Genomic DNA, 23,082 nt, shown 5'->3' on the forward strand with positions numbered 1-23,082 from the left:
TTATTTAAATGAATTCAACAACCCATAACAGCCCCTAAAATGTAAAAAAAGAAAAAAAGAAAAAAAAAAATAGCTAACAACAAGAGAAAGTAAGTGAAAAGAGTAGGGAAAAAGCTATCGACCAAATCCTAAGGAGGGGTGGCTAACCCCTCCACTTTTTGCAATTTTAAATCACATGTTTATGCCCCACAACAGCCCAAAAACAGTGGCTAAAAGTGTGTTTAAAGAGCACATAAAGATATACAAAAGCAAGAAATATAAAGCTAGTAAGCAAGACTAAGGAGGGGTAGCTAACCCCTTCACTTTTTGGACTTCTAAACCATTTTTTCCTGACTTTTGAAACTTTGAAAATCAGTGTAAAAACCAAAGAAAAGAGTGCAAAAACAAAGGGTACGAGCTATGGGATAAGGTGCAAGAAAGGGTGTTAAGCGTTTCTATCTTTGGTAGCTTTTCAACCCCAAGTTCCAACACTTGGAATGAATCCAAAGCAGTAGGAAAACACAAGAAAAAGATAGAAAAAAGATTAAAATGAAAGAAAGGAAAAAGGTGACAAGCTAATACCTCTTGAAGATTTGGTTATCAAACTTGATTCCAAACACCCTCAAGTTTATGAAATATGGCTTGAAACTCTAGCAAAAAGCTTCAAGAATAAGCTCTGATGGTGTATGTATTGTGTATATATAGCTAAAGAAGGTTTGAAGGTCAAAGGAAGCAAGGAGGATGGTTTTAGCTCTCAATCTCCCTCAAAGCCCTTAGGAAAATCTTTTAACCTTAAAATCTGAATGCAGGGGGTTTATTTATAGAATTTGAGCCAAAATTGTCGAAAATATCTTCAAAAAACAACTGGTAAATTCCAGCCAATTGTCCTGTTTCTCACCATTGAGACCCAGTCGGGCCCCAAAACACACGGTCAGGCCTAAAAAGCAAGTCTGGAAGTTTTCATTGAGACTCGGCTGGGTCCAAAAATCTACATTTTAGGCCCAACTTCAAACGGACATATCTCCCTCATTCAGATCCGGTTTTAGGTGATTCTTGAGTCTAAATTGAAGCCTCGAAAGTCTAATTTCCAATGGTGGTGACCTCACATATAAATTCTAAGTGTGAAAAGAGATATGCCTAATTTAGTGAAGGCTACTCATTCTTTCTCAACGATTTGATGCTCAATTTCTTCCCCAACTAGTTTTCTTCTATCCCCTCATATTTCCTTCAACTCTAAACCTATGAATAAGATGTTTTTAAATATTTTCAAGGAATTCACCTCCCTTCCATGTATCTCCACTTTGTCCTTACTCGGTTTACCAAAAAGTACAATATTTTAAACGAAATGCGAGTCTCGGAACATCGTAAAAATATTTGAAAAAATATTCTAAAATAGAGGGTTTTAAGGTCTAAAATAGTTTGGCCAAAATGGGGTGTAAGGTTTGGGATTAGAGCTTGAATCCAAATTTCTTCGCTGAGAATTCAAAAGATTAGACAGTATAATTTTCATCATCGGCTGTTCAGAATAAAATCCCCAAGTCTTAAGGGTGGTCAAAAATGGTGTCTACAGGTATACATATACATATATACCTATACCTCTTCCCTATTCGTGTCTCTCTCTCCCTCCTTTATCTTCTTTGAATGTCGCGTCTGGTACGCGATTTCAACAATCACGGCGTCTGAACAATTTTTATTTATTTCGAGGACTTTTAATGAAATTGACAATTTTTCTCAAGAATTATTCCATTTTTGCTAAATCAATGAGATTTGGTTATCAAACTTTTCAGTGACAATTTTCTAGTGAAGCTTCGGCGAAGTGAAATTTCATAGTTTATATGAGTTGTAACGTATGAAAAAAAAAAAAAAACTAAGTAAAAGAAATTAGAAACTCAGAGAAATTTGTCTGATATACTACACTTAAATCTCATTGATTTAGCATAGTGAAATTTCACCTATGGCGATGCCCAACAATCTCTCCATGCCTCTCTGTTGAATTGTATTTTTAGTGTATTAGCAAAGTAAAATTTTACTGGCTAAAGTGAGTGAATTGATTAGGGAAATTTATTTGACTTGGACTAAAAGTCAATAAAATTTCACTAGCTTTCATTGAACTTTAGTTCTAGTTAAAAAAAAAAAAAAAAAAAAAGTTCACTGACCAAAACTAGTGAAATTGTATATAGTAAGTGAAATTTCACTAGCTTTCATTGAACTTTATTTAAAGTAAAAAAAAGAATTCACTAACCAAAACTAGTAAAACTGTATATGGTAAATGAAATTTCACTAACTGTGGTCAAAGAAATTTCAATGATCAAAACCAACAAAATTGTACAACATTAGAGGAACTTCATTGAGAGATGGGGAAATAGTGATAAGAGAAAACAAAGACAAATAAAATAATTCGCAACCATGAACACATATTATTCAATTCTTAAAAAGCAAATATGTCTCACCACAAAGAAAATAAATAATCAAAATATTTTAGACAACATGTATATACATATTTATGTATATTTCTATAAAAACATTGAACCATGAATATCAATAGCTGTGAACGATAAATGACAATCCAGATTTAGGTGAGATCAGTGAATGAGATTAAAGTGATAATACGCTACATCTATCATTGTAATACACTATCTTTGATGCAAAACTATGATACCTTCAGTGCTATTAGACATAGTAAAAGCGGCACCAGACGTAGAAAGGTAGAGAAGAGAAATGAAGAAGGAGATAGAGAAAGAAATGAGATGGCAATAAATTCAAGAACTCTAGGGCTTTTATGGTTACAAGGTCATTTTGGATCATTTATGTTTTTTCTTTCTTATTTTTTTTTAAGAAATCCTAAGGATTTTTATTAGCCGCAAACTTTTAATATCCTAAAATTCTAACACAAATATATAGAGGAATGTATTTAGATTTTTTCGTAAAAGTTTTACACCAATTGAGTCTAATTGGTGTCGGGGAATAATTCAAAAGTCAACCAAAAAAAAGACCCTCAAGTCTATTTTTGAATCTTTTGGGCCAAAAGAACACAATTTGTCCAAAATGACATCTATCTATATTTTGAAATCAACCTATCTGTTGAAATCATTCTATCTCTCTATATTTTGAAATTTATCAAACTAACTATTTATTGGAATGTGACCCATGTCACTTATTCAACGACCTATCTGTTGAAATATGATGCAAGTCACTTATTCAACACCGCATCCATTAAATATCACACATTTCTCTATCTTATCACCACCATCTATTGTCGCTGACCACTGACAACTTTTCCAGCGTATCTTACCTTGGATCTAATCCTTATACCTCCTTAGAATATACTCTTTTTTTTTTAATCAATTTTCTCTAAGAAAAACTCGTCCCAACACTTTCACCACAAAAAGAAATTAAAAAAAAAATGAAAAGTAATTCTATTACCAAGATAGTCTTGACTTTTGCTACAATATATATATTTTTTTCATCAAATGAAAAAGTTCCCATTTTTTCATATGATTTTTTTGACTATGTTTCAATAAAAATAAAAAAAAATTGGAATTGAACTAAAATTACTTTCATATAATAATAAAAAATGGTTTTTTACAATTATCTATTCATTTTTTAGTCTTCTTAATCCAACCACATAAAATAAAAGATTTAACTTTTTTTCAGTTACTTTATTCTCTTTTTTCTATACATCTAAAATACAAATGGTAAATTACAAATTCACTTATTGAGTTTTACTTAAAATACAGATTACTCTTTTCGGTTTGGAAATTTATAAATAGAATTTTTTATTTAATAAAATTAACTAAAAATAAGATTTCCAATTACTCTCTTATAAAATGATAAAATTATCTGAAATATTAATTAAAATAAATTTCTGACATTATTAAAATTGTTAATTGACTTGATGGTTTGTTAATAAAGGGGATATTTGTTATGAAATTAGAAATTTCAAGAGGCATGATGTAATTTCCAAAATTACATGGGATAAATCGTATTTTAAGCGAACATCAAGAGTGTATTTGTAATTTATCCTAATATTAAAAGATGATTTGGTTTGTTCACACAAAATTGTATATAAAAGCTGTTTATTATTATTAAGGTAAATTACACTTTTCTTGAGATTTTAATGAAATACAATAAATTCTATAATTTTGGTATAATTACATAGACCTTCCTTTTGGTAAAAACTAAATGGATCAAAATTAATATAGATTGTGTAAAGACACGAGGCTGAAGACAAGGTATTGGGTACTCTTGGAGTACGATCACGTCGTGCTCTATGGTATTATAATTAGTAGAGAAGATGCTATTTATGATTTTGTATTGAGTGATTGAAGAAGTATGATGAATGATGATTAGTGAAGAAGAATGAACATGAATACTCCAAGAATACCCAATAATTTTCTTGAAAAAAGAGTTAGTGTGATATGAATTAAAATCTTCAAAAAATTAATATAATTATATTAAAAATTTAGAGTTTACTATATTTTTAGTATAATTTACCCCTATTATTATTAGCATTATATATTTTTAATTAAAATAAATTATATTGACCTCCCTTAAGGTTTGAAAAAATATCGTAATTCTTATAGTTTTGATATAATTATATTGACATTCTTTGTGGTAAGATTAAAAAATTTAAAACTAATGTAAATGATATGAAAATATAAAAATACATCACGTAAAATATATATTTTAATATAAATATTCAATTAACGAATTTTTTTGATAAAAAGAGAGCTCATCAAAATCTTATAAGAAATTATGTAATTATGCTTATGGAATTTACTGATTTACCTCTATCCACTCCACTTGCTCACTCTCCCTGGGATATATAGTGTGATTGGTGAGAAGTGGATAGTGTGTGTTTGAGAGAGATCGGAGATGGAGACCAAACCGACAGAAATCAGCAGCTCAAAGATGTATGGAGGGTACAACAAGAGATACAAGCATTACAGCCCAACCCTAGGCTGCTCCATGAATTTCCACATTTACTTCCCTCCTCCTTCCAATTCCCCCAAATTCCCTGTAAGTCCTCTCTCTCTCTCTCTCTCTCGCTCTCTCAATAACAACCCTTTTCTCATTTCCTCTCAAAACTGAACCCAACAATCAAAGTAATATGTCATAAATGTATATTTGTATCATTTTTGTTTAGGGTTTGTTGTAATTTTACAATAAATGTCGGGTTTATGATAGCATATACTTGTAATCAACCACTGATCTTACAAAGTTTTTGCCTTTATTCATCAAATTGTTAATGCTTGTCCTCTACACATCAATGTGCGAAATGGGTTTGGATGATTTTCATACCTCGTTTTGCACTTCATTTGCAGTGAGGATTGTTGTTTTATATGATCTTAATTCTATAATATGTTGAGATTTTTGGGGAATTTGCAATATAAGTTGTTGAGATTATTGGGGCATTTGCAATATAAGTTGTTGTGATTACAAATTCTTTCAGCTATCTTCAATCATAGTCTCGTTTTCTTTTCTATTTTCAATTTACTCAATTAATTCTGTTTGATTTCTATTTTTATTAGTTTAGTTTTTATTTTTCAATTTCTGATGTAAAACACCACTCTTGACCATGTGTTCTCTCCAATGAATTATGGAACTACAAGAATTTTGTAATTGCATTTTAATCAAAAAATTTTTGAAGACTCTAGTTGTTGCTCTTTTTTAAATATTTAAGTTTAGTTGTTCACTGATTTATTCATCAAATATTGTACTCCTACATACTGAATAACATTGGTGCTGAATTCATTAATTTGTAAACTACTAACCAATTATATTGGTCTCCTTTCATTACTAAGCAGGTACTCTATTGGCTCTCTGGCCTTACTTGCACAGATGAGAATTTTATAGCTAAGTCTGGTGCCCAACGTATTGCTTCGAGTGAGGGTATCGCTCTGGTTGCACCAGATACATCTCCAAGTAAGTTGCAATTCTAGTTACCGGTCGAAGCAAGCATATTTTAAGTTCTCTTAATTTGCATGGTAGATGTCCTAGCAGCTTCCTGCTTTCTAGTTACTGTTGGAAGCTGCTCGTTATATTTTACCGGGATCTTTTATATGATTACTAGTTACTATTGTTTCCTTGTTCATGATCTATTGGATAAACTTAATGAGAAATTGCACAGTTAAGTTTTTGTATCATTTTCTGGTATCTTAACATTATTTTACTACATGAGCTTTGGTGTAGGAGGAGAATGCCGGGGTAGTAATTTAGATTCTGTAATAAATATGATGAGGCATACAGCATTTCAATATTCAGAGGATACCCAATGGGCTATGAAACCTGAGCATGGTGATTGGATGTCTTAAATTTGTTTAATGAAGGCTAAAAGTACTGTCACTTAAAATGTGAGGGTTGGTGAATAATCTGATGCTAAGTTGGAGGGAGAAAGTAGTGGCAGCACGTGAATATAATCAATGATAAATTGATTATCTCATTTTTTTTTATAAACTTGAACTGTGGGCTATGAAGCACGTGTACATGTACTAATATGAGTAAGTTGATACGGTAGAATCTAAAACAAGTATGGTATGAGTACGGCTTGTTACATTTGTAAAAAGATGTTTATTTTTAATTGGAAGTAATTCAAAAATTAGTTAAATGGATTAGTTGTTTGAGATCCAACCTACAATTCATATTTTAATGCCAAATGTAAGGTGTAAACCAAAATTAAATGTCACTATGTTGAATAACTTACAAACCAAAGGTTAATTTTAAAATCATGCTAAGCATGAAAAAAAAAAAGAAAAAAAAAAAAAAGGGTGCAATGAAACTAACTTCACTTTTGTATAGAAAAAAATACAGGTGCGGCTTGGGTATATACTTGGTACTTTTGGGGTACGACAAAAATTATGAAGAAAAAAATTGGTTCATGTACCCGATACATATGTAGAAGTATGCAAAGCAGCAGTACCCGGTAATCACTTGATACGAGTATGGCATGTTTGTCGAAGCATCCATGCTTCATAAACTGTAGGATTTGATGACTAACATAGAAGACTAGGATTTGGCATGTTAGACTACAATTAATAAATAAGGACCAGCCAGTCATTAATGATGGATTGATGATGATATTGTAAGATGGCATATAGCATTGTTGAGTATGTTACTTTGACTACAGCTTGAGAAATCCTTTTCCTATTCACCTTTATCTGAGTTGGTATTCATGGTATGATCGCATAGGTCAGAGTGGTCAGTTCTTTTCCTTCTATTTTATTCTTTTGATTCTATGGAAGCTTTCTCTTTTGGGCTTCTTCTTTTTTCTTCGCATTTGCTGACTATGTCCCCTCAACACTCTATCTAATGGAACTTCTATTTATTTATCAAAGAAGAAAAAAGTATAGTTAAAAAAGGATAAAAAATTCACTTCTCTTGAAAAGTGAACACTCCGATTTTATCATATGACCATGATGTATATCATACTTTTCTAAGTGCCTTTGGATGCTGAGTTCTGGATATACTAAATATTTGTCAAAATTTATTTGTATTTCCCCCCATATAATTTGTAAATCAAATATTTATCAGCTTTGAAAGATTACATCTATTTAGTGTGCAAATGACTGTGTCATGTGTCAACATGGTGAAAAGGTTTATATAGTCATTACACATGATGCTATATTGCAGTCAAACTGTTATGCATTGGCTTCAAAACAATGGAGAAATGCATCACATCCTAAGAAGCACGGACACTGCTAAGAAAGTGACGTATCCGTGTCGTGTCCTTGTCGGATACCTATACTCTTTGGACACTCTTTGGACACGTGTCCGACACTCTTCAAAACGTGTCCTATTTTAAAATTTTTTTAAAGACCCGTACACTCTTTAGGCATTTGGAGGACACACGTGTCCATCGGTTAAACAAATGTAAAACTAATTATAAGATTGAACAAAACAACTCAAGATACAATAATAAAACAAAAATCATATAAATTTATAGAAATTAATGTCATATTGCATTTTTTATTATCTTTGAATGATATATTCATATATATAACATATAATAAATATATAAAGTTATATATTTCATGTGTGTCCTCCACGTGTGGTATCTTGCATTTTTTTAAAATTAACGTGTCGGTTTGTCCGTGTAGTATTCATATCGTGTCCCGTGTCCATGTCCGTGCTTCTTAGATCACATCATTCTTATATTATGCATGAGCATGAGTATTCTGCGTTTTAAATTTCCTAATGACCATCTTGTCTTCCTAAAATTTTTGGAATGCTTTGTTGAGCTCAATTTATCTCAATATCATTATATAAAGTGGTTGTGGCTGATACTTGGTTTACATTACCTAATCGTGGGAACCATGTAATATGTAACAAATTTAGTAGGCACTTATTAACAAGCAAACAAACTGTCTATCCCACAAATTTCTTTTTTGGAAAAACTATTCAGACTTGTTAAACTAATTTATGTTCCATGTTGAGCTTCTCACTGGAAGGTTGGCAAGGTTAGCATTCTTCATTTAGGATTTATGAACTGAACAAGCCATGTTGTATGGAAAACTTTCTATAGTGTTTTGCCGCAGTAAGATTTTGGTGACCACGTAAACTCAATTTTTGCGGTCAGTCATTTGATCAATATAGCAAAACCACTATATGGAGTTTTTAGTCTCTTGTTATTTTGGAAAAGTAAATCAAAGGAATAAGATGGTGATTTTGGGGTAAATCATTTAGAAACTTGCTATGAAATTTCGATGGACAAATGTACGACAGTCAATAGGCATGGAAGCATATTTTGTTCAATTGGTAACCAATCTCTCATTTCTCCTTGCATCAACATTGACTTTTGCTGCTTCATATTGTCTTGGATATCATTATATAGATATAATTTTCCTTTTTAAATTGCTTTACTGTGGTGGCTGTGGTTCTGGAAGTTGCAGTGCTGACTATCTCTTGCTTGTAATTTTTAATTATAGGAGGCCTGAATGTGGAAGGGGAGGCAGACAACTGGGATTTTGGTGTAGGTATGTACTATGCAACAGGGAACTTTAATATTTTAGTGCGTATGATTGGCCATCATGTGTTGGGTTTGATCCCAGTAAAATTTTGAATAAGTTATTGTGTTAGTAATTTAAGACCCATGAGAGGTTCATCACATGTTTGACTTGTGATCACATCCACACAGCCCCCACTTTCATGCAAGAGAAGATAACAATTATTTTGTTTACTTGCTAAATAAGGTGTTACAATCTTGCTATTGTTGCATGCATATCTTTTTATAAATCCTCAAGTTTATGGAAATGTTGCTTTCTATCTTACTCCCTCCATCCCAAATTGTTTGTCTATTTTTGGCATTTGTGCCCTTTAATCGGGTCAATAACTAATATTTTTTTTAAAAAAATTAAATTTTTTCTCCCACAAATTAAATATCTCAATTAGTTCTTGTAGGTAAAGTCTTCAAAATTGTTGAGAAGAGAATAAATTTAAAAATATAGATGAGTTTTTGGGATGTCTGGAATAGTGAAATAGACAAACAATTTGGACGGAAGGAACATAAAGTCCAAGAAATCATGACTATATAGGAGATGTATACCCTTTGCACTCATTACACGTAACAATACACAAATGAATTTAAATGATGTACTAATGCCTTTTTCATTTTGTTTCCAATGAGATCTATAAATTAGCGTAGTAGTTTAATAAAAGGCAAGATTGTTAAGGGCTATTTTTGTTACAGACAAATGACATCTATAAATGGATGTTAAGCCTGTTATTGAGTATGAATGTTAGGTTTAATAATAAGATTATGCGATAGTAAAGTGGCCTCTTTTCACTTACTATTTTTCTAGAGTTCAGTTTTTCTCCTTTGGAACCAGCTAACTTTCTTTGCATGTTGAAGCTATTGTAGAAGAGAACTTTTCACATTAGAGCATCTCCAATGGTGATAGCTATTTTAGTATTGCCAAAGCTAGATAATTTGGCATGCTATAGTAGCAAAATGCCAAATTATAGCAATGGTGATACAACGGTGACATGTCATTTTGGCACAATGCCAAAAAACTTTCCTTTTTTTTAGGTGGTGTTTGGGTTTAGTTTTTTGGGTGATTTTTTTGTTTAATTTTGTCGTTTGTGATTTTTTTAAAAAATTTGAAAAAAATTATATATTTAATGATCTACACAACTAGACAAATAAAAAATAAAAAATAAAATTGGGAAAAAAAAATTTACATTCTTTTAATTCACTCGCCATTCACATTCTTTACAAAATTGAAGAAAAAAAAAAAAACACTATTTACTTTAAAACATTGAAGACATACCTACAAAAAAAAATACTACCACCATCCATTTACCCAATGGTATTAAAGGTGATAGGGGTGCCAAGGTATCCTAGGGCCTAAGCTCAAGGCGCAAGGCGAGGCGCCCCTTGTACGGAAAAAAAAAAAAAATTTAATATAAGTAAATAATTTAGGGTTTAACATAAACAAAATGAAATGTTAAACATTTAGTGTGTTTTGGAGACTAGGAATTAGGACTAATTTTGCTCCTATCATTGATTTGTGGTTGAATGCTTAATGTATTGGCATCTGTAACACGAGTAGGGATCTTTTATAGCTACACCATATTAGATCGATGGTCAGATTTTAAACAAAACTAATTAAAGCAACAATAAAAAAAGTCCTCAAGACGCAAGCCTTGGGCTAGTCAGGTGCTATCAAAGTTGCCTGGCCTGGAACAGTATAAGGCGCAAACCTTGGGCCTGGATAGAACTTTGGCCTAGGCGCGCCTTTAATAACACTGCATTTACCCACCATTCTTGAACACACTTACAATCCTGACCCACCATTCACCTATCCACAATTCACCTATTTACTATCCATTTATCCACTATTCTTGAAGGCATACCTACCATTCTGACCCATCATCCACCTATCCACTATTCTTGAAGAATTACCATTATAAGTCACCATTTATCTATCTGTCATTCTGGAAGACATACTTATAATTTTCACATACCATCCACCTATCATAAATACTTACCATTCTCACACATTATTCACCCACTAACAACCATTTACCATTGAGTAATTTATTCTATAAAATATAATCAATTTTCATATGGCAATTTTTAGTGGAGAATTTGATCGATCTTCATCATCTGATGAAGATATAATGATGATACAATTGTTAACAATGGAGTTTGAAAGAAAACATGCGCAACGAGCAAACCAACAAACCAAACATGTTTTCACAAGTGGTCGATGATATATCAATCGTGATAGGATTAGATGGGACAAAAAAATATATAGATTACTTTATAGAGGATCTTGTCTACCTAGTTAGAGATCTTTCAAAGCGTTTTCAAATGAATCGGTCAATTATTTGTTAGTATCTTAAATGATATTCAATAATATAATGATCATTTCATCCAAAAAAGTGAATGTCACCAATGTTCTTGGATTATTAGATGTACAGAAGATGATTGCTGTATTTCGGATCCTTCAATATGGCGTACCCGTTGATCCTGTGGACGAGTACATGAGAATTGGCGAAAGCATTGCAATTGAGTTCATGAAAACATTTTGCAGAACGATTGTTGCTATTTATGAAGGCGTATATTTAAGATACCTAAATGAGGCAGATGTATTTAGATAATCGCAAGAGGGAGAGCAATGTGGGTTTCTTGGAATGTTACGGAGCTTGGATGTATGCACTGGTGTTGGGAAAATTGTCCAACTGCCCATCATGGTGCTTACACTAGGCATGTGCACAAACTGTCAATTGTACTCGAGACAGTCGCCTCCTATGACTTGTGGATTTGACATGCTTTCTTTGGTTTGCCGGGATCTTTTAACGATATTAATGTTCTTGACAGGTCGTATCTATTTTCCGAACTAACTGAAGGACGTCCCTCTGCTATCAATTATACCATCAACAATCACCAATACAACTTGGGATATTATCTTACTGATGATATCTATCCTTGTTGGGCAACTATTGTCCAAACAATATCTCAACTTCAAGGTTTAAAGAGACAACTATTTGCGATGATGCATTTAATGTCATTTCATTTCAATGAAATTGTCATTAAAAAAAAAAAAATACAAACTTAACCTAATTCTCCGTGACGAGACCACAATTGTTCAATCAGATCATTACGAATTGCGTGATGGGTTTCAATAGATCTAATTTTTTGAGGACAAGCAATAATTTGAGTAAACTCTATGCTTAGGTCGCGTGACACTTGAAATGAGGTGTTAATGGTATTTGTTTGTATTAGTGCTGCATTGCATTGATTTTGCACAGGAATCATGGTCGTATTTGATGATCATATTGTGTAAAATAATGCACAGTTTCATGTATTAGAGATCCTCTTCACTCCAATATCTTGCTGGAACTATAACAATAATGAAACATACTTGGAGCACTCTAAATGCCCTTTCAACATTCTTTTGACACGCCTCCTGCATCCTCGCAAGTAGTTGTATTTTTAAACCTTGATGTTGAGATATTGTTTTGACAATAGTTGCCAACGAGGATAGATACCATCAACAAAATAATATCTCATGTTGTATTGATGAATGTTGGCAGTAGGGGCATGTTTTTCATTTTGTTCAGAAAATAAAAGCGACCTGTCAAGAATATTAATATCGTTAAGAGATCCCAACATGCCAAAGAAAGCATGCAAAATTCACAAATCATAAGAGGCGACTGTCGCGAGTACAATTGACAGTTAGTACACATGTCTAATGTAAGCACAATGATGGGCGGTTATATAATTCTCCCAATGCTAGTGCATATAATCCAAACTCTCTAACATTCCAGGAAATCCACGTTGCTCTTCCTCTTGCAATAATCTGGATATGTCTGCCTCATTTGGGATCTTGAACATATGCATTCATAAATAGAAACGATCGTTCTGCAAAATGTTTTCATGGACTCAATTGCAGTGTTTTTGCCGATTCTCACATACACATCCACAGCATCAGCGGGAATGCTGTATTGAAGGATCCGAAGTGCAGAAATCATCTTTTGTACATCGGATAAACCAAGAACACTAGCGGCATCATTTTTTGGGATGAAGTAGTCATTACATTGTTAAATATCATTTTAGATACTAACAAATAATTGATCGATTCATTCGAAAATGTCTTCGAAAGATGTCTATTGAGTAGGCAGGATCATTTGCAAATTAATCTCTATGTATTTGTTCATCGCCCCTGATCTTGTCACGATTGATGTGTCGTCAATTACTTGTGAAACCAACGTGTTTGGTTTGCTTATTGCACTTGATTTCAAACTCCACTATTAACAATTGCATCATCATTATATCTTCATCAGATGATGAAGATTCATCAAATTCTTCACTAAAAATTGCCTTCTTGAAATTGTTCATGGTAGTAGTATAGATAATATGGCAGTGTAGAATATATGAAATTTGTATTATAATTTATAGAGGAAATTGTTCAATGATAAATGGTTGTTCGTGGTTAAATAATGAGTGAGAATAGTAAGTATTTATGGTAGATGGATGGTGGGTGAGAATTGTAGGTATGTCTTCAAGAATGGTGGGTAGATAAATGGTGTTGAGAATGGTAAGTCTTCAAGAATGGTGGGTAGGTGGATGGTGGGTCAGAATTGTAAGTACGTTTTCAAGAATGGTGGGTAGATGGATGGTGAGCGAGTATGGTACTAGGTCTTCAAGAATGGTGGATAGATAGATAGTGAGTGAGAATGGTGGATGGTGGGTTAGAATTGTAGGTATGTCTTCAAGAATAGTTGGTAGATATGGATAGTAGTAATATTTTTTGTAGGTATGACTTCAATTTTTAAATATAGAAAATATATATATTTTTTCAATTTTGTAGTGGCATGTGAATGGTGAATGTAATTTTTTTTTTTCAAATTTTTTAATGTTTTTTTATTTGTCTAGTTTTGTAGAATGTGAACATATAATTTTTTTTTTTTGAAAAATGTTTTGAAAAGATCACAAAAGACGAAAAAAAATAAACAAAAAAATCACTGAAAAAACTAAAATCGAACACCACTTAAGAAAAAGGAGGGAAAGTTGGTTGGCATTGTGTCAAAATGACATGTCATCATTGTGGTGTCATTGTTATAATTTGGCATTTTGCTATTGTAGCATGCCAAACTATAACTTTGGCAATGCTAAAAGAGTTATCAACATTGGACATGCTCTTATGAATTTTGTTGAGATTGTTTGCAAATCAATCGATGTTTTGCTTGTTGGGTGTTTTACTTGTTGGGTTTTTGCCAGGAGAGTTCATCGCAGTTGGGATGATGATATGGTAGCTTTTGCATTCCAAAACTTGTGCTAAATTTGGCACAAGCTTTGGCATTGCTATAATTTGGCAGCCATTATGGCATGACATTGGAGATGTGTTTTTTGCAACTCTTGCCAAATTTTGGCTTTAGTCGCTCCAATGGCAAACCATTGGAGATGCTCTTAGGTTTGCAAATATGCTTTTGCATATTGACGAAATGCCTTGTGATAGACGATAAATTCGGCATTTCCAATATAAAACTCATTTCTTCCAATCATTACGATAAAATTACTAGTGCTGTACTCAGCATCTATTTGTTTCTTTTATACACTTTCTTGTATAAATAAAAACGAGAAATTACATTGTTACTACCTACCTTGTACAAGCTGCATCTTTTCTTTATGAGAATCCAAAATTCAAGAATCCATGTCCAAACACAATTGAAATCTTATAATGTCTATCAACCTTTGTCAAGGTCCTTTCGTGTTGTATGCATTTATATGCTTGAATGGGATGAGCATCGTGGTCCCTGAGGGATGTAAAACCTTAATGTGGTTCAAATCGTAAGTGTATATATGTATATAAAATGTAAATATATATATTTGGATGAACATTTTGCCTTTCTGGATTTCTCATTCTTCTTGTTTTGTTTCATTTTTTTCTCGCCTTATTTTTTATTTTGAGAACGTTTATTGGAAAGTGATATCTTCTACTGGTCCTCTAATTAGTAATTCTACTTTGAGGTTGTAAATTTCTGTGATGGCTGTCAGTTTTAGTAGTGCTGTCTACCTTATCATGTCACAAATGTTGCCTATACCAGTTTATAGTGAATTAAGCATGCCAATTATTTTGCAAAATTAAAGGATTAGAAATGATATCCAAATAAGGATTTTATTAGGGAAATGCTAAAAGGTGTACATCGTACGAAAAGTAACGATTTTTGTTAGGGGTGAGCATGGTTTGGTTTGGTTCGGTTTAGTAGTAAACCAAGGACCAAACCACTACCTGTGGTTCCAAGAAATTTGGAACCAAAGCAAATCATGAAAATCTTGGAACCAAACTAGACTGAACTAGTAAAACACGGTTCAATTTGCTTTAAATTCATGGTTTTTAGAAACCTTATCATCATTCACAACATGATCACAAAATATTGCTCACAACTTTCTCAAATGTCAAGCAATGTACAATCATTTTACAAACAAGATTCATCTAGATAATTATTTAGAAGTAGTTCTACTACTATGCAAGAACACGCTTGAGTGTCTACAGTAAGTAACAAATTATATATACGAAAGTAAGATACTAATTAGGTCCTTGAGTGTCTACAGTAAGTAACAAATTATATATATGTGTGTGTGTATCTGAACAGTCCGGTCAGTTCCAAATATGAATCATAACTATAAAACCACTAACCGAACCGTAAAGTTCCATGAAGTATGGTTCATTTATTTTAAGAATCAAGACTAAATTGTGCATTGAAAAAACCAAACCAAACTATGTAGTTTTGTATAAATTGGACCGGTTAGCAAATTTTTTGGTTTTTTTTGCTCAACCCTAATTTTTGTGGTGAGAGTTATGAATAGCGAAATTATGGCATGCACCCCTAAAATTATGAATGGAAAAGTTTTTTTGGTAAAAGTTATTTACTTTTTTGTGATGGGCAAAAAATATACTTTCTGTGGTAAAATCTATACTTTTTGTATAAGGTGCATACCATATGCACCTAAGAAGCACGGATAAGGACACGTGATATGACACGGCACGACACGGACATGCAGACACGTAAATTTTCAAAAAATACAGGACCCGACACATTGGGCACACATGCAAAAAATATAATTTTATATATTTATTATGTCATATTTTTTAATGTTTAATATGTATTTTATGTCCAATACTTAATTTTATCAAATTTATCAACTTTATGTATGTTATTGTAGTAAAAAATTAAAAATTTTAATTTTTTTTTGAAAAAAATAGTCCTCAGTGTGTCCCTACATGTCCGCAGCGTATCCCAAGTGTCCCAGCGTGTCCGGCATGTGTCCGTGTACAACATGTGTCGGACACTCGTACGTGACCTCCAGAGAGGTGTCTGTGCTTCATAGATATGCACCATATGGCAACCTTTCTCATTTTATTAATATCAGGAAAGATGTTTTCAAAGGGTAATTTTTGTCACTGAAGAAATGATTTTTTAGCAAGAAGTGATTGGGCACAAGAGAGAATAACTTCAAGTAGAGCATCTTGCCTTGGATTAACAGAGAATGGCTATGATTTTGATTTTGATTTTTATTTTTTATAGAATATTTTCATATTTACTAGAGGACTTCATATTATTGTATACAATGTATACAATTCTGCAACCTACATTGGTTTATCTGATGCAATAAACAATTTATGTTGCAGAATTTCATTTTATGGGAAGGTGTTTGATCACATCTTCCATCATGAAACAATGTTTAGTTTTCAAATTATAAGAGACTTTGATTCTTTTATGCTTCTTTACACTTAAATCTTTTGCTTCATGCCTTCATTCCAAGCTATTTCAACCTAAATTAGCTGAATCACTTGAAAACTTGTTTTAAATATATTCTTCAGAAGTATTTAATTTCCATATTTTCTTTCCTTTCCTTCCTCAATCATGTACAAAAAGGCTGTAACTGACGATGTCTTCTGTTGGCCTTCATAATCCCCATATTTCTCCAAAGAGAATTTAGTAAATTATGCTGGCAATACCACAAAATTTCTTCGATAAAGGAGGGTGATGTAGTTGGAATTAGTATAGTTCTTTTGTTTTAGTACCATAAGAGTTAATTAAAGTTAGTTGGGTCTTTTATCCTATAAATAGGTGGTTAGGCCCCTCTAGTATTCAGTTTATGATATTTTAAGATTGTAATTTTAGAGCTTGAGAGCTCTTATATCCATTTTGGGATTTTCTTTCTAATGAAATCCATTTCTTGATTTGGCTCCATTAGAGGGTACCAACAAAAAATTGTCGAAGGTATAAAGGTGTGTTTGTGATTTCATTTCCTTTGAAAAATCTAGGGGTGGTTTCAACCTGTAAAATATATTCTTGGGCTTCAGTTTTGGCTTGTCACTGTGAGCTGACAAAATTGGCGAAGTAGACATGCAAGTTTATGTAAAGCAAAATTAAACTTAATCTACAAAATGTGAAGTGACAGGCATCCAAACTTGGCTGTTACTGACTTCTGTGTATTTTCGAACCAGGTGCTGGGTTTTATCTCAATGCCACACAAGAGAAGTGGAAGAATTGGCGGATGTATGATTATGTTGTCAAGGAACTGCCAAAACTTCTGAGTGAAAACTTCCCACAACTTGATACATCTCGGGCATCTATATTTGGTCATTCTATGGGTGGACATGGAGCTCTGACAATCTACTTGAAAAACTTGGACAAGTACAAGGTAATTTTTATGTCGTACTAACTCCTTTTCTCCCCCACCCAATGTTTTAGAAGGGTCTAGGCGCACCGAGGCGATAAGGTCTCCTATAGCCTAAGCGCGAGGTGAAGCTCGCTCCTCACCAAAGTGAAGCTCAAGTGAAGCTCAAGTAGTAGAAGAAAAGCAAAATTATAAAATAGGCAAAATTTTCAACATAACAAATATATATAATATTTAAAAAATCATAACCATTTTCGATAATCTCTAAACATAACATTCAACCTTCTAAAAATTAGAATTATAATATCCAACAAAAGATATAAAGCATAACATTCAATCTTTTGTCACTTTCTGCTCTCTTTTGACTATATTTGGTTATTTTATATTGAAGAGTTTTGAATCCCTATGGGTATGTCCACAAAAAAAGCACTTAATCAACAATTAGAGTAGAAAAATAGGTAAAGCCCATGAAACCCACTCCTTTCGCCTTGAAAAAAAGGCCTCGCCTAAGTTGTCCCTTGCCTCGACCTGTTCGAAGCGCAAGGCTGCGCCTCATTAACAGCACCCCCCCCCCCCCCCCCCCCCAAAAACACACACACACACATCTCAAAGGTTTTGCAATTTTCTTATTCCCAAAAAAGAAAAGGAAAAAGAAAAATGGCTTTCCAATGAACTTATTTAAGGCAAAAGAAAAAAAGAGTGTTTTCAATAAAAGTTTCAGTATTATAACAGTAAACATAGACTTAGAAATTTAAATTTTTCATTTCCATCTTGTCCTGTGTAGATCATGGTCTTAACTGCACTTCTTATGGACAATTTGAGCTCTATGCTATCAGAGTTTGAATTTCAATTGTTAAATTTTAGTGCTTTATTCCTTTTAACTATTTTCTTTTTGCACCTTTTGTCCAGTCGGTGTCAGCCTTTGCACCTGTAGTCAATCCTATTAACTGTCCTTGGGGCCAGAAGGCTTTCACTAACTATTTGGGTGGAAATAAAGCTGAATGGGAGGTAAAATCATTAGGTGAATAAGGCCCATTTAATTTAAGTTGAACACTTGTATGTGACCATTAAATTTTATGCAGGGGTATGATGCCACTTGCCTGATAACAAAGTGCAATGATGTTCGTGCTACAATTCTAATTGATCAAGTAAGAGCTCAATGTCTTCCATTTATATGTTTCTCATGGAATTGGATCTTGGCCATGCCAAAACTTATAATGCTAGAATTAATTTCTTTAATTTATTTCATATATTGTATTGAGTTGTGCTTTAGATTTATGGGCCTTGTTTGATTTGCTTTTGGTAGAGTAATTCTGGAGAAAATTTGTTTGGTTTAGTGATTTTGGAAAAAAAATTTCAAAAATCACTTTCTCCCCTACACATCAATCAATCACTTTTTTTTTTTTTTTCTCCTCTCTCCTCTCTCCTCTTTCCTTCTCAATCACTTTTTCTCTCACACACATCTACTCAACTACAACAAAATATTAAATCATCTCAAACTCTCATGCTCTAAAACTATTTCCAAAATATACAACCAAACAAACCAAAAAAATTTTTAAACTCTCTCCTCAAATTTTTTTTTGGAAATTTATCTCCCAAAACGAAACCAAACGCACTCATGATGTTTTCAAAGTTACTTTGGCAGCCAAAATCTTTGTTCATAGTTTATTTCTTTTAATAAGATCTCTATGTAGAGTAATAAGCTAGTTATTCGCCCTTCAAAAATAAAAGAAAACAACCTTTGCATGGGGTTGTAATCAAAATCATGTTGGTTGTTTATGCCTTGTTACTTGTGAATCAGGGAAGATTGTGTTATTTGTTTCTCAAATTTTCTATGGCTATTTGAGGAGAATGATGTAAAATTGATGGTTTGTGGAGTCTGGACTTGACATTGTGAGAAGACCTCTTTTTATATCTTTAAGAATTGGAAGAGAAGAAAGAGTCAATGCTGCTAGTGCTAGGTGATTGGTGGTGAAAATTTATTATGGGGTTTAAATATTACTTGGTTGATTCATGGATGCACATCTTTTGATGATATTCCTTATCATGTACCGTGTCGGACGGATGTGTTGATACTTCTTATGTTTTAGATCATGATTACAAAATAGAACCTCATTATTAGTACAACACAAACACAAACACATACTCTTTCTCCCTAAATCTTCCCCCTGGGCCTCACCGTTGGCTGGTCAGTCGCCGCCTTGGCCATGGTGGTTGGCTGGCGTCGTTTTCTTTTTGTTTTTGCTTTTACATTTTTTATTAATAAGCTTGAACGCTATTGTTTTCCAATCTTCTTCTCATTTTCGGTGGTGTTTGTTGCTCGAATATGGGCACTTCTTTGGGAGTCGTTAGGCCATGGAGGGGTGGCGTTTTGGCCTTGGCTGTTGTTTGGGGGTCTTTTGGGTGGTCCCATTGTTGGTTGGGGTGGTCAGTGGCTGTTTCTAGTTGGGTGTTGTTTGGGTGTAGTTGGGGGCTTTAAGGGACAGAAGAATGGAATTTTTGCGGTTGGTGGTCGGCCATGGATGGACGGGGTTCGGCTTTGGTAGGTGTTCGGCCATGGGGTGTTTCTTGGGGGTCACCAACTTGGGAGATGATGCTATGGATGGAGGTGTTTCAGCCATGGAAGTGGTGTTCGGCCATGGGTGGAGGTGTTAGGCTATGGAAGGAGTTTAAGTGTTCAGTAGGTGTTTGGCCATGGAGGGAGTTTAGTGTTCAGCCAAAGAGCTAACAGTCATCGGTAGAGCAAACAGGCATGCCTTTTTTCATCAGTAGGTGTTTGGCTATGGAAGGAGTTTAGTGTTCGGCCATGGACGAGTTAGTGTTTTGGCCAAAGAGTTTCATTTCAGCTTCGGCCAAGGGAGTTTCAGTCTCAGCTTCAGCCTGGGACATGGGAGCTTTGGCAAGAGAAGGGGTTTTCAGCCAATGTTGTATTTCGGCCAACAGTGTGATCGGCGCCGGCGGTGTCCTGGTTCGGCGTGGTAATGGGGGCACGGGTGACAAGATGTGTGGGAGCAGTGCTGTACTTCGGGAAATGTGGAAACAGGCATGGGAGACAAATGAAGGGATTTGTTGGGTTTCATAGCTTTGGGTTACAATCTACCTAACTTTTTTTGTTTTGTATCTTTTGTTTTTGCTTATTTTTAAATTAAAAATTGTGAGGCCGAGGGGTTGGTTGTGTGAATGTGAGCAGTAGTAGTTGAGTAGATTATACTTTCCGAATCTCTCTCGATGCATTTTATCTTCTTGTACCTCTAATTTCTTGTCTTTCATGAGATTTTCACTTTGCTGATCAAAAAATATGGAATTATGGCTCTGTTTACAAAGAGTGAACGGTCGGCCTTGTAGGATCAGATAAAGCCATCTTTGAGGAGTAAGGCCTAAATGAGAGGAGCACTTTTTGTTCTCCTCTTCAAGCAGATAGAAGAATCTGAGAGCTTAGTGATAAAAGGTATCGGACAAAGCTTAGTGCTTACATGTGTGGCCTTTGATAGAGCAAAATGACAAAAAAGATTCATACAACCAACCCCATCTGATTAGGACACAAGACTTAATTTGGTTTGATTTGGTATATATAGATATATCTTATCCAGTTCTAAAGTTTTTCTGGTGCTCCACCATGCATTGTTTCAGATCCAACACATCCATGGATTTTTGCCTTCCTAATTTAATCTTTTATTTGTGTAGGGAGAGGATGACAAATTCTTGCAGGATCAATTGATGCCACACAAGTTTGAGGAGGCATGCAGGAAGGCCAATGTGCCGCTCCTCTTGCGGATGCAGCCTGGTTACGATCACTCCTACTATTTCATTGCTACCTTTGTCGAGGACCACATCCGCCACCATGCTCAAGCCCTTAACCTGTAATTCCTCCAAGCTTGTGTTTTGTTGAGAGAGTTTCAAACACTATTACTGAATTGTGACTCTTTATTAGGTACTTTCACTATTTTATCTCTGGAAAAGGTACAAATAGAATATGTGGACTATAAAATATGGTGCTGCTTGAACTTTTGAGGTAATGTAATAAATGCGAATGAATATGGTTTGTTGTTGTGTCCTGTTTATTTTATACTAGTTGGACCCCCATGAGCGTCGCGTGTGGGGTCGCGCTGTTATTGACTGAGAATAAGATTCAATACTATGTATAGTATTATTAAGGTGCCTCTAGATAGTTTTAAGGTTGTAATATCAATCAACAAATAGACTTAATTAGATAGTTTTAAGGTCGTAATATCAATCAACAAATAGACCTGATTAGTTTGGGAGCCTTGAATTCAAATTAGGTGTCATCTCAATGTAGGGGGAAAAAAAAAAAAAATTGTAAATCAAAAAATCACATATTAGACTGTCTTGTTTGACATATGGCTTAACCATAAAAACATGTAACTTTGTTTGAGCATTGTTGTTCATTGCTTGTTTGCTTGAGTGATTAGGTTGAATGGGTATAATCAGAGCAATTGCTAATTTTTCATTGTGTTAACTACCAAAAACAACATTAGAACCAAATAAATATGGCCAATACATATTCACCTTGCCTATGTTTGATTTGATTTTTAAAAGCTTTTTTAATTTTTTTTAAACTAAAGAATAATTTGATAAAATAAATAAAAAATCAAAAATACTTATCACTTTTATATGATTTTATCTTTTGGGAAGTCAAAATTAATTTTTTAAAATAGTTTTTTATATTTATTTTTATCAAATTAGTTTCAATTTTTTTAATAATATATATATATATATATATTTTTTTTTTTTTCCCCGGAAAACAAGCCAAACCATCTCTTATTTACAAAATATCTCAATTAAAAACCAAGTATCTAGACAAACGTGCATCCAATAATGGTAACTTTGGTAGAAAGACATGGTAGTTTTTGGTTGGCTAAGCCAATAGGTATACTCAGCACATCAACTTATGCTTAGCCCTTTATATAATTCACATAGAATGGGACCTTTCAGTCTAGAGAATAATTGGAGGACCAAACCGTTTATAAGATTATTATTTGGGATTTATTAGTGTTTTACTATTTAAAAAATATATAATTAGTTCTATATTTTTTATATAATTATATTAATCTCTCTCAAAGTTTAATTCAAATAACACTTGTGTCTTTTCTTTTTTTTTTTAATTAATAATTTGTTAACTATATGAATGAAAAAAATGATATGAGCATCTCTTCAATATTAAAATGTATATTTATATCTTTTTTTATTTTAGTGTCTATTTACCATTGACTTAGTTTCAATTACTTTAATCATACTAAAAAGGTAGTGTAATTATGTCAAAATTGTGGGATTAATTATATTTTTTCTTCAAATTTCAAGGAAAGTGAATGTAATTTACCCTTTTTTTTTATGTATATTCAATATATTAATTTCTGGATTTTTTTTTCCAAATCCTGTATTGAATTTATTGAACAGGGTTAGAGCTAAGAACCTTAAATGGTATCAGAGCCAAGTTTATTATCATTGGTATT

At 33.2% G+C, this 23,082-nt stretch overlaps 1 protein-coding gene across 2 annotated transcripts; it reads left to right on the forward strand.

Moving 5' to 3' along the window:
• The first annotated feature begins 4,636 nt into the window (after window positions 1-4,636).
• Window positions 4,637-21,648, forward strand: SFGH (S-formylglutathione hydrolase). 2 transcript variants are annotated; one of them, XM_028215282.2, is made up of 7 exons: window positions 4,637-4,998; window positions 5,787-5,904; window positions 8,904-8,951; window positions 17,439-17,635; window positions 18,521-18,619; window positions 18,694-18,759; window positions 21,296-21,648. In XM_028215282.2, exons 1-7 carry the CDS (start codon window positions 4,855-4,857, stop codon window positions 21,473-21,475), a joined length of 852 nt encoding a protein of 283 aa, XP_028071083.2. In that variant the 5' UTR covers window positions 4,637-4,854; the 3' UTR covers window positions 21,476-21,648. The 2 variants fall into 2 exon arrangements, with proteins under 2 accessions (XP_028071083.2, XP_028071084.2); XM_028215283.2 differs by lacking the exon at window positions 18,521-18,619 and having other exon boundaries at window positions 4,668-4,998.
• The last annotated feature ends 1,434 nt before the right edge of the window (window positions 21,649-23,082 follow it).

This window comes from Camellia sinensis, chromosome 12 (assembly GCF_055761805.1).
Source record: "Camellia sinensis isolate YWXY chromosome 12, ASM5576180v1, whole genome shotgun sequence".
Classification (NCBI taxonomy): Eukaryota; Viridiplantae; Streptophyta; class Magnoliopsida; order Ericales; family Theaceae; genus Camellia; species Camellia sinensis.